This window comes from Symphalangus syndactylus, chromosome 3 (assembly GCF_028878055.3).
Source record: "Symphalangus syndactylus isolate Jambi chromosome 3, NHGRI_mSymSyn1-v2.1_pri, whole genome shotgun sequence".
Lineage (NCBI taxonomy): Eukaryota > Metazoa > Chordata > Mammalia > Primates > Hylobatidae > Symphalangus > Symphalangus syndactylus.
In genome coordinates this window covers 88,085,927-88,098,737 of record NC_072425.2, presented here as the reverse complement: position 1 = coordinate 88,098,737, position 12,811 = coordinate 88,085,927, and the positions used below count along the sequence as shown (strand labels likewise).

At 38.8% G+C, this 12,811-nt stretch overlaps 1 protein-coding gene across 1 annotated transcript in view; it reads left to right on the top strand.

Annotated features, from left to right (window-relative positions):
* Positions 1 to 12,811, top strand: part of DNAH11 (dynein axonemal heavy chain 11) — a 366,891-nt gene that overhangs the window by 70,247 nt on the left and 283,833 nt on the right. The window contains exons 21-24 of the mRNA XM_055272477.2: positions 8,111 to 8,269; positions 9,197 to 9,280; positions 10,605 to 10,763; positions 12,086 to 12,208. Coding sequence (XP_055128452.1) covers positions 8,111 to 8,269; positions 9,197 to 9,280; positions 10,605 to 10,763; positions 12,086 to 12,208 — 525 coding nt within the window. The remainder of the gene's footprint in view (positions 1 to 8,110; positions 8,270 to 9,196; positions 9,281 to 10,604; positions 10,764 to 12,085; positions 12,209 to 12,811) is intronic.

Sequence of the window (12,811 nt, the reverse complement as noted above, 5' to 3'; positions counted from 1 at the left end):
AGGGGGTTTATTAAGGAGTATTGACTCACACCATCACAAGGCAAAGTCCCACAGTAGGCTGTCTGCAAGCTGAGGAACAAGGAAGCCACTCTGAGTCCCAAAACCTCAAAAGTAGGGAAGCCAGCGTTGCAGCCTTGAGTCTGTGGCCAAAGGTCCCAGAGTCCCTAGCAAGCCACTGGTGTAGGTCCAAGAGACCAAAAGCTGAAGAACATGGAGTCCAATGTTCAAGGACAGGAAGCATCTAGCATGGGAGAAAGATGGAGGCCAGAAGACTCAGCCAGCCTAGTCCTTCCACGTTCCTCTGCCTGCTTTTATCCTAGCTGTGCTGGCAGCTGATTAGATGGTGCCCACCCAGATTGAGGGTGGGTTTGCCTCTCCCAGTCTACTGACTCAATTGTTAATCTCCTTTGGCAACACCCTCACAGACACACCCAGGAACAATACTCTATATCCTTCAGTCCAATCATGTTGACACTCAGTATTAACTATCACAATCATCATAGTAATCATACTAGAGAGAGTAACAACTACTACTATTTTTTGAGTCCTTACTATTTGTCAAGAATTTTGTTAAGCATATGACTATCATTATTTCTTTTTAATTCTAACAGTCTCCCTATGATATGGCTTGTATTACTTTTCCTATTTCAATTAAAAAAACAAGCCTGTGGCCAGGTACGGTGGCTCACACCTGTAACCCAGGCACTTTGGGATTCGAGGTGGGCGTTTCACGAGGTCAGGAGATCAAGACCATCCTGGCCAACATGGTGAAACCCTGTCTCTACTAAAATTAAAAAAAAAAAAAAATTGCTGGGCATGGTGGTGGGTGTCTGTAGTTCCAACTACTCAGGAGGCTGAGGCAGGGGAATCTCTTGAACCCAGGAGGCAGAGATTGCAGTGAGCTGAGACTGCGCCACTGTACTCCAGCCTGGAGACAGAGCAAGACTTCATCTCAAACAAACAAACAAAAAGGCTTGTATAATTAGGTAATTCCTTGCAGATTTCTGTTAGTAAGTGACAGAACTAGGATTAACATTCTGGCTATCTAAACTTTTTTTTTTTTTTAATCAGAAATTTTAACCACTATACCCTTTCTCTTGTGATTCTTTTGCCTGTAACTATTAACTGTAGTCAAGGAAGCCCATAACTTATTCTTAACCCTGGACATGAAGATTGTTGAGTCATTCAATCCTAGTTTATAATGAACAACTGTACTTTATTATAGTTGACTATAAGAATGAATATGGTGGGCAAAGAATCCAAATGGTAAGTAATTCACAGAACACTGAAAAGATGTTTTAAACTTTTATTAGAAAAATGATGTCTTTGTTTCTCTAGGAACTTAACCTAGCAACCGAAATAAGAAAATAATTGTGTGAAGTTTAGATTTAGGAGTTGGGCACCTTTCTGAGTTGCTCATCTAGCCTGTCACCCTGATTTCACTTCATGCTGGAGATAGTCTCAACTCCTTAGCCAGGTGCAGCTGACAGAGCCCTTACCTCTCTTTCCAAATTTTGGGTTGAATTTAGATTTAATTGCTTTAAACTTATTCAGAAAACACCATTCTATAGCATCATGTTGCCTCTTTCACTTGGCAGAAGAAAATTGGTTAACATATTCATTGAAAAGGGAGTAGGTTACAGTATGCTAATATACTTGGTTTTATTTTTTATTTTTTAAAGATTATGTCTAAATTGCAGGTGGTCTGAACAGATTGTGGATGGGGAAACGTTTTTACTTGACTAACCAACATGCTGTATGTAAACATTTACTACAGTTATTTATTGAATTGTATCATGTTCATGCTATACTATAACAGCATATAGTTACATATTTAAAAGTCAGAGATGCTTACACTTGTAACTACAGGAATATTTTGAATGTAGTAGGGCTGGGTGAACTTTTTCTTGAAGTCATGTTCTTGGTGTGTTTGTTCAGCAGACATATCTAATGTAAATCTAGTTAGACTCAGCGAAAGGCATATGTATTCTTGTTCTAGGCTGGTATGGTGGACCCTGGTTCTGAAGGCATCTCAGTCCACAAGACAGAAAACACTGACTTTCCACAAATAAGGCGAACAGTGCAGTGAATCCCTCCCTTTAAAATGAGGTTCCCTGGTAAAGTACTACCATTTCTTCACAGCCAAAGATGTAGTAACTGTATAATAACCAGCTGAATTAACATAACTGAGAATTTCTTCCTTTCCTTTCCTTTTCCTTTCGTTTTTCTTTCCTTTTCTCTCTTTGACAGAGTCTCGCTCTGTCGCCCAGGCTGGAGTACAGTGGCACGATCTCAGCTCACTACAAACTGTGCCTCCCACGTTCAAGCAATTCTCCTGCCTCAATGTCCTGAGTAGCTGGGACCACAGACAGGCGCGCACCACCACACCTGGCTAATTTTTGTATTTTTAGTAGAGACAGGGTTTCGCCATGTTGGCCAGACTGTTCTTGAACTCCTGACCTCCAGTGATCTGCCTGCCTCAGCCTCCCAACTTGCTGGGATTACAAGCATGAGCCACTGTGCCCGGCCATAGCTGGGTATATATTTCTAGGAATAATGGAATTAGTGTAAGTAATAGGAAAAAAATGATTAAAAATAAATCAAAGGGATATTGGCTTTGGAGATTATGGTAGACCAGACATTTTGAAAAGCCCTCTTTCATAAAACAGATGCTGAATACATATTCACAAATGTATAATTTTTAATCTATTGCTGAGTTCACAAGAACATAAGACAAATCTCTAAAGGGCAAGAAAAAGTAGAGGCAAATGCAGAAGCCTGTGCTGCTGTAGTAAAAATGAAAATATCAGAAGTCTAGAACTATGAGATTAAACTTCTCATGGGGAAATAGAAGATGCTCTTAAGGGTGATACCCTCGTTGGAGAGTGGGCTAGGGAAGGTCTGCAGCCTGCAAAGGAAGCCGATGAGATCGCTGTGGGTCTTCACTAATGCTCAGAGTAGGGTGAAAAAAACAAAAAAGGGGCCTTGCGCGGTGGCTCACGCCTGTAATCCCAGCACTTTGGGAGGCCGAGGCGGGTGGATCACAAGGTCAGGAGATCGAGACCATCCTGGCTAACACGGTGAAACCCCGTCTCTACTAAAAATAAAACAAATTAGCCGGGCGTGGTGGTAGGTGCTTGTAGTCCCAGCTACTCGGGAAGCTGAGGCAAGAGAATGGCATGAACCCGGGAGGCGGAGCTTGCAGTGAGCCGAGATTGCGCCACCGCACTCCAGCCTGGGCGACAGTGCGAGACTCCCTCTCAGAAAAAAAAAAAAAAAAACAGAAGAGGATACTCTGGGAGTTTATAAACATATTCCTGTTCTCACAAAGGTCTATGGTCCAGTTTTATACTACCCCTCTGATTAAGGAATTTCTAAGCCAGGAAATTGAAATGATTACAAGTATCTTCCTAGCAACTAGTAGAAGCAAACCTAAATCATCTCCGGAAAAAAGCACTCTCATTCAGTCTCCTTAGGGGGTCCAACAGATTAAGTTCAGTCAAATATGAGTACATAATAAAACAACAAACACACCATTACGCATAAGAGTCAGTTGAAAGAAACCACGGATAGAGATCCATACAAAGCTTCAGATATTAGAAGGAAATAAAAGATAATATTGAAAAAAATGAGCAAGTTCTCAGTTTTGAGACTATCAACAATGATCAGTTGAATTTGAAAAAGGGCCGGATACTTATGGAAATGAAAAATACAATTGTGAAAAAAAAAATACAACTCAGCAGATGGGTTAAAGAGCTCGTTAAAATTGGAAAGAGAATTAGTGAAATACAAATTACATTGGAGGAAATCACTTAGAATGCAGGCATAGGTGTAAGGAGATGGAAAATATGAAAGAACTTAAGGGACGCACAGAAAGAAGTTAGAATGCCATCCAACTCTTCTGTTCGTACTTCCTGGAAGAGAGAATGAACAGAATATAGTCTGCAAGATAATAGCTGAGAATTTTAAAGGACTGGTTGTGATGGTTAAATTTAGGTGTCAACTTGACTAGATTAAGGGATACCTACAGAGCTGGGAAAACATTATTTCTGGCCGTGTCTGTGAGGACACAGGAGAGACTGGTTTGTGAGTTGGTGGACTGAGTGGAGAAGATCCACCTGCAGTGCAGGTGGGCATTGTCCAACTGGCTGGGGGCCCAGATAGAAGAAAAAGGCAAAGGAGAGGCAAATTCGCTGTCCCCCCTGGAAAAGGAATACCTTTCTCCTGGTCTTGGACATCAGAATTCCAGTGTCCCTGGACTTTGGACTCCAGGACTTGAACCTACAGCCCCCCACCCTCAGCATCTGGTTCTTAGGACTTTGGCCCCGGACTGAGGATTGCACTATCAGCTTTCCTGGTTCTGAGGCCTTTGAACTTGCACTGAGCCACACTACTGGCATCCAGGTTTCCAGCTTGCAAATGGCTTATTGTGAGACTTCTCAGCCTTCATAATCGTGTGAGCCAATACCCCTAATAAAACTTCCCTCATATATCTATTTATTTTTTCCTATTGGTTCTATCTTTCTGGAGAACTGTGACTAGTACACTCGTCAAAACATGAATTGATAGATTGAGGAAATTTACCGAATCCCAACCAGGATAAATACAAAGACTGCATCTAGACACATCACAGTGAACTGCAGAATACCAAAAGCAAGAAGATTTTCAAAGCAACCAGATAGAAAAGACTGGTCACTTGTTAGAAATGATGATTAGGCTAAGAGCATACTTCTCATTAGCAACAATGGGAGCTAGAAGGTAGTGGATGATATCTTTCAATTCTACTGGGAAAAATTATATCTCAATAATGGTGAAATGAAGATATTTCAGGTAAACAAAAATATGTTTACCACCAATAAACCATTACCAACATAACTCTATTTATAGTGAACCATCGCTAAAATAACTCTAGTTATTTATAGTGATGAATAACTAGTTATACTCCAAACAATGCCAAATTTGGTTCTTAGAAAAGACTAACTCTATGGACAAACCTCTGGTGAAATCATCAAGAGAAAAACAGAAAAAGAGTAAAATTAACAGTATTAGAATGACATAGGGAATGATTGTACAGAAACAGCAGACATTCAAAAATAGCACTATTAATAACTTGAAAACTTAAAATGGATAAATTTTTAGAAAAATATAATTTACCAAAACTGTCTCAGTAAATCTGAGTAGTCATATAACTATTCAAACTTAGCCAGTAGGAAAATAAAAAGAAAACTATTAACCAGTAGTTAAAAAACAAAAAAATTTCCAAAAGAGAGACTAAGAAGGCCGGGTGCAGTGGCTCATGACTGTAATCCCTGCACTTTGGGAGGCCGAGGTCAGGAGATCGAGACCATCCTGGCTAATACGGTGAAACCCCATCTGTACTAAAAATACAAAACATTAGCCGGGCGTGGTGGCAGGTGCCTGTAGTCCCAGCTACTCGGGAGGCTGAGGCAGGAGAATGGTGTGAACCCAGGAGGCGGAGCTTGCAGTGAGCCGAGATTGTGCCACTGCACTCCAGCCTGGGCGACACAGTGAGACTCTGTCTCAAAAAAAAAAAAAAAAAAAAAAAAAACTAAGAAGCCCTGATGGTTTTACAGGTGAATCTTAAGAAGCTTTCAAGAAATGAATCTCATTCACGTGATTCCAGGAACCTGAAGAAGAATGAACACTCAAAAATTATGAAGCATGTTTGATTTTTATAAAAGCATAGTATGATAAAGGAAAAAAATATAGGTCAGTCTTTTTCATGTACATATAGATACAAACATACTAAACAAAACAATCAAATTATACCAGTTTATAAACAAGTTTTCATTTAAGGAAAATAAGTTTCACTTAACATTAGAAAAAGTATAATTAATTGCATTAACAAATTAGGGAGAAAAAATCGTATGATTATCACGAGAAATGCCAAAAGAACTTTAGCTATCATTCAACATTCATTCATGATAGAAACACTTAGAAGACATTTTTTGCCTAATAAAAGAATTAAAACTCTACGTAAAATACTATATGATAGGGAACATGAAAATTCCTAGAAGCATTAGTAATAAGGGTGAAACATAGGAAAAACCAAAATGACTATCAGAAGTAAAAAAATAGTGTATATTCATATAATGTAGTACTATGCAGTAGAGGAAATGAGCTTCACACACATCATCGTGAACATATAGGTGAACGTAAATATCAACTGAAATGTGATATATGTAGTAAACTACATTTCACAAACATAAATTTTAGCATTTAGCACTTAGTACATTAATGTGAAAATATGAAAATTAGACTATTAAATAAAAAGTTAGGTTTTATGGTTAAATACGTAGTAGGGAAAAGAGGGATAAAATTGAGAAAAGGCATTAAAAATTATTAGTCATTTCTTAGGCTAGATGGGGAACAAACATATATCCTTTTATGTGTATAAAATGTTTCTTAATAAAACATTTTAAAACTAAAAGAAGTGCAGTTCTTGTTTGTGAAGATGTAAAAATGAAAGCAGGATGCTAATATTCTTCTTTACACAGTAGGAAATGAAGAGAGAGAGTTGGGGTTGGGGAGATGTTAGGCAAGGATGGAAAGTAAGGAGGAATAAGTTCACAAGACTTCTTGTACAACATGGTGACTATAGTTAATAGCAACATACTGTATTTTGAAAATTGCTGAGTAGATTTTAAGTGTTCTCACCACAAAAAGTGTGAGATGATGAAGTATGTGAGGTAATGCATATATTAATTAGCCCTATAGAGCCATTTCACAATGTATAGATTTTTTGTTTTGTTTTGTTTTGTTGAGACAGGGTCTCACTCTGACCAAGCTGTAGTGCAGTGGCGCAGTTTCAACTCACTGCAGCCTCAACCTTCCCTGGTCTCAGGTCATTCTCCCACCTCAGCCTCCCGAGTAACTGGGACTACAGGCACATGCCACCATGCCCAGTTAACTTTTTTTTTTTTTTTTTTTTTTGCACTTTTGATACAGATGGGGTTTTGCCACATTGCCCAGGCTGGTCTCAATCTCCTGGGCTCAAGCACTCCACCCACTGTGACTTCTGAAAGTGCTGGGATTACAGGCGTGAGCCACTGTGCCCACCCCCGCAATTCCAAAGCATCATGTTGTACATGATAAATATATACAATTTTTATTTGTCAATTGAAAAAGAGTTGAAGGTTGATGGAACACAAAAGCATTAAGTATAGGTATTTAAAGTTCAAAGAAACTAAAGTAATACACTTGTTGGATCTTGGGAGGAGGATGGGAGAAAATAGAAAGTGGAAAAACAAAGTCAAATCCTTCTTTTGCAAAGCCAGTAGTAACCTAGTATAATGTCTAAACATGATCAATCAAGAAAGAGCAGCTTGAGCACAGAATTGGGAGTTACAGAAATAGCATCCAAAAGAATGAGAGTGAACCCGAAGGATTGCTTTCCTGCCTTGCAAATGCTCCTCCACACCTTGAACTTTTACCATGTAAGCATAGTACCATTTTGTTAATTAAAGATGAAAATTAAGAGTTGGTCATCACAAAAGAAACATGTTAGCATTTACGTTTGGTCTAAAATGTAAACTATTCTACATAGATGGGGTATGTAAGTGAACCTTGATAAAGATAGTCATATGGTGATGTTTTCATACTGGACTGTGTTTTTAGCTTTGTGCTTTATTTCACAAATTCTCTTGAGTGCATTTGATATTATTGATAATCTGTAGGGTATTTTTTAAATCTGAAAGTTTTAATAAACTAAGTCATTAAAAGATAATTCATTCTTACGCGGAAGTTTCTAGAGCCCCACCTTTTGTTCTTCAGCAAATTCCCCAGCTCTCGGTACAAAAACCAAGAGGAAAAGTTGTATTCGGAGAAATCTGATGAAGAGGAAATTTTGCTAATATGTGTATAGGGAGAGTATTGTTGAAGTTACTGTGTTTAACAGTAGTCTATTCTCACTTTTTGAGTAGCTGAGTTTGCTCTTCTAAAACCTTCTACATTTTACCAATAATTATGCTGCAGATTTATTTTCCCTTTAAAAATCAAAGGTTGAAATGTCGAGATAACCAGAGCTGCAGAACTGCGTGTCTTCTCTTTCTCTGGCAGTTTGTATGCGGTGTTTGTGTTCTCTCCTTAGGCAAATGAAGAGCTTGAGGCCTTAGAAGAAGAAATGCTGCAGATGCAAGAATCTACTCGTCTTTTTGAAGTGGCTCTTCCAGAGTACAAACAAATGAAACAATGTCGCAAAGAAATAAAATTGCTCAAGGGACTGTGGGATGTCATTATTTATGTTGAAGTAAGATGTGCTTTTTCAAAACATACTTTTTATTTAGCAGTTCTTTTATATATGCAGTTTGTAGAGCCTATATTATTCTATTTGGGTTTTATAATGCCTTGAAGTATGTGGAAATTAGATCCTCACCCCAGCCCCAAATTACAGTTGATATATCTCTGTTAGTGGATGATTCTTCTTTGAATACCAGTTGTTTTCATTTTTAGTTCAGGATGAAACTTTGTATAATAAGCTGACTGCCTCAAATCCTTTGGGGAGATTGTATAGAGTATAAATAAAAATTAATATATAAATATATATTACATGTGTAGTCATCTGTGCATACCAACTCATACATATACCTATGCTTATACTTACATGCCTGGGCATATACAAACAGACCTTTACTAAAAATAATTTGTATGTGGTAAATTAAGTTAAAAACTTAAGTGAAAAAATAAGTTCTAGGGAATGAGGCATATTGCAACAAGCACTATAATCTTTTATGTTAGTTGAAAGCCATATAGAAATATATTAACAAAATATAAAATATGGTCAAGAAATGGTTGATGAGAGTTTTGTTTATAATGGTTGAAAATTGTCATGTGAAAGCTTATTTAGTTACATGTAGAATTATAAATGTCTGTTATTTAATAATCTATCAATTTATTCAAAGTACACAGGATTAAGTGATAATGATGGTATGTGTATGGAATTTATCATCACTACTAGAAATTAATATATCATAATGTTTTAGCCTTTAGCTTGACATGTTCTGACAACTTTTCTGTTTTGGTGATAGCGAAGTTTTGACAAGTGCAGTTAATATTTTAAAAATTGACTTTCCACTTGATGATAGAGTTACTGTGTATCATCAGTTTATATATTTTGCTGCAGGGACTTGCTTTCACCAAATGTTGTTGACACTTTTATCTGCTTTTGCGTTTTCAGAGAAGCATTGATAATTGGACTAAAACCCAGTGGAGACAGATTAATGTGGAACAGATGGATGTAGAACTCAGAAGGTTTGCCAAGGCGAGTTCCATAACTGTCTATTACAACAATTTATCTTTCTCAGCACCACCTCCTTCCATCTTCCCTAACCTAGTGTCTGGTTTATTGGGCTGCATGTACTTATTTACTTCTAACAGAGTGATAGCAGACAGTGTTTTTTTCACCCTTAGCCAGTTGCACTTCTAATCAAGCCTGTCTTTCTGTGAGTGAGTTGATAGAAGCATATTAGGGTTAATGAATTTATGAGAAGCTACTCTAATTATGAGCTTCCTACAGCTTCCTAGAACAGAGAGGAACATTATCAGGGCCAAGTGGTCAGGCTTCTGAAACATTTTGATTTCTTTACTTAGCAACCATAAACATTTTGTATCTGAAAAGGTACCTTTTGGCTCTGGAATTTGGGGCAACAGAGTACGACACCTCTGGATTTATGTGGAATACTATGATCTTTGTTCTTATTAATGACTCTGGTATCCCAAGGGGGCTCAACATATACAGAACTGAGCCTATTGTAATTTGGTACTTATTGGAATTTGATATCTATTCTGCATAGCCGTATGCCCTCTGAAGACAGAGCATCTTTGGATAAAGGCAAAATGCCTATCAGTGAAAGGCAGTTAAAAGTGACAGGACCATTTGCTTTTTTTCCACCCCAGGGCTTCATTGCCTCGGCTCCTACCCACTCTCGCCTGTATTTTCCCCTATATTATGCCAGTCCCAAAGACCCAAACTAAAATGTCCCTTCATTCTTTTGGATGTCATGGGGTCACATTGTCCTTTATTTCGTGCTAAGTTCTAGTTGTTTTCTTATGGGTTTTCTAATTCACAATTGCTGATGTTGTTCCTTGGGCTGAGAGGACCAGCCAAGTCAAGGGACCTATTTGGCATTTTAAGGTGATGAAATATTTAAGTTTCAAGAAACAGGCACTCAAAGATAATCAACATTCCAAGGCTATTGTTTAAATGAGTCATGTATTCCAAAGGAGGTCTTAGTAATCTGATAACAGTCTGTTTCCATTTATTTATGTTTATAGAGGAAACATTCTTCATTGCACGTGTCCTGTGAACTCTGTTACTTACCTATGTTTCCTCATGGGACATTCAGTTAGATCTTGTGAATGAGAAAGCAATGTATACAAGTGGCTTGTACAGAGTGGACTTGTAATGTGCAAATGAGTGGATCCCTTTTCGTTTCTCTGGTTTTGGTCCTTGGTCTAGGAGTTCAAATGCTTTCACTCTTTTCTAATCCAGGAGTTGGGAAATGTATATCAAAGGAGGCAGATTATTAATATATACTGTGTTGTTATATCTTGGGAGCTAGGTTTTTTCCTCCACTTTTCTTTAGGAAATTTGGTCACTCGACAAGGAAGTCCGCGTCTGGGATGCTTACACGGGCCTGGAAGGCACAGTTAAGGACATGACAGCCTCCCTGAGGGCCATCACAGAGTTACAGAGCCCTGCCCTCAGGGACAGGCATTGGCACCAGCTGATGAAAGCTATTGGGGTCAGTATCCTCGGTCTCACTAATTGAATATTTTTGTGACTGTGAATTGTTACTTCTTGGTTTGCATCATCTGGGATGAAGTATAATTTATGAAAAGACCCCCCTCAGCATAGCCTCTACTTGCCTGTGTTATGCCTTTTTGCCAGCTAGAAAAAGTCGCCTGATCTGACAGGCAATTTAGAAAAAGGCATCCTCCTCCAGGCTGTCCCCAGGACAGCAGAGCGGAGGCTGGCTTCCATCTCCATTTATCGTCCGGGCTGGTGTCCACGTTTAGTACACAAATTGCACAACTAATCAGGGTGGCCCTATTACACATCTCTGCTCATTCTTTCTCAAGGCCAGACCTAGCCTCCTGGCTCCCAGCAACTCTGGAGTGAGGCCAAAGTTGACACAGAGATAGGCTGGCAAACTCATCTAGCTTTCTCAGGACTTCCCAGATTTTAACACTGAAAGTCTCATATCCCTGAAATCCACTTGCTAGAAACCCCTCAGTCCTGAGCAAATCAGGGCATTTGGTCCTCTTATGCAGAGGGGTGGATGGTGCTGAGGAATGTTAGAGGGTAGGGAGGGACAGAGGGTGGCAGCTTCCAAGGAGCAGATTCTGGATATTCTTAGCAAAAGCCGGAAAGAAAAAGGCTTTCCTGCAACCCATGTGGCTGGCTCAACTCTTCACTTACAGGAGACATGAGTGAGTTTGGGTATGTCGAAGAGCTGAGGATGTCTCAAGGACCAAATATAGGGGAGGGAAGGAGAGTCAATGTGAGAGAAGGGGAGTCATTGTCACAAGACAATGTGGAAATGAGAATTATTTTTCACATGGTAAATATGAATAATGACACTGTAAGACTTTTTTTGCCAATGAACTGAGATTAAATTAGTGATATAACTAGGTTAAATCACAGAAGCAGCTGGGAATTATGTTCAGTGAATAGGGTTCTTTAGGAAGAAAAGACAAATGAGCCACTACCTGATTCCCTGGATTTCAACCAAATTATAATAAATAAACAATGAGATTCTCCTTAAAAATGGGTTTTGTGGGCAAAGGAGATAACAAACGTGCTGACAAGGGAAAGATGTGAAACAAAGAAAATAACGTAGCACGGATGTGACTAAACTTTGGCCCTTGCTTCCAGCAGGTGACGCCTCAGGAATTGTGAGTTAAAAAGGAATGTCTTAGATTGTCCACATCTTTCAAGACGAGAGATGTACTCAGCACCTGACTTGAGTATATTTTAGTTAAGATTCATTTCGCCAGCCTTTAGGCAAAAGGAACCGTTAATATATGTGGAATATAAAGTCTACCTTTTTTTCCCCCTAATCAGGTCAAGTTTTTAATAAATGAAGCCACAACTTTGGCAGATTTGTTAGCGCTGCAGTTACACAGAGTGGAAGATGATGTCCGAAGGATTGTGGACAAAGCGGTGAAAGAGCTGGGGACTGAGAAGGTAGTGTCCTCGGGGCTGGGTCATTTCTACTTGGCTAATTTTGGGTATTTGCATAGAAGCCAACTTAGAGAAAAGTCCTTTTGATGTCCTGGGAGCCTGGAGAGACGAGTCCTAGTTTGTTCCTTGCTGTTCATTTGGTGTGGGATGAGCAGGAACTAGAATCATTCTAAGCCGCAGTAAAACAGGAGGATTGGTCTTGATGATGATGATGATTATAGCGGAAAATACTTACATATCCTTTATTTTGTAGCCAGCACCACTCTGAGTGCTGTATTTATATTAACCCATTTAATCTTCTGAGGTAAGTAATAGTATCTCTATTTTACAGATGGGGAAACTCAGGTATAAAGAGGTAATTAACTTACCCAGATTCACACAGAAGACTGAGATTCATTCACATTTAAGGCATTACCTTTTTCATGCTGGCTAATTTGTAAATAATATCTATCAAACATTTAAGTCCCTTCCTGCTCTCAAATTCTGTTTTGGTTAGGGATGATAAACTCACATTCAATAGAAGTTTGACGTTAGTGTGATGCTCATTCCTTTGATGTGATAAAATTCATTCTTCAAACCCCATTACCATGAATTACTTGGAGGAAA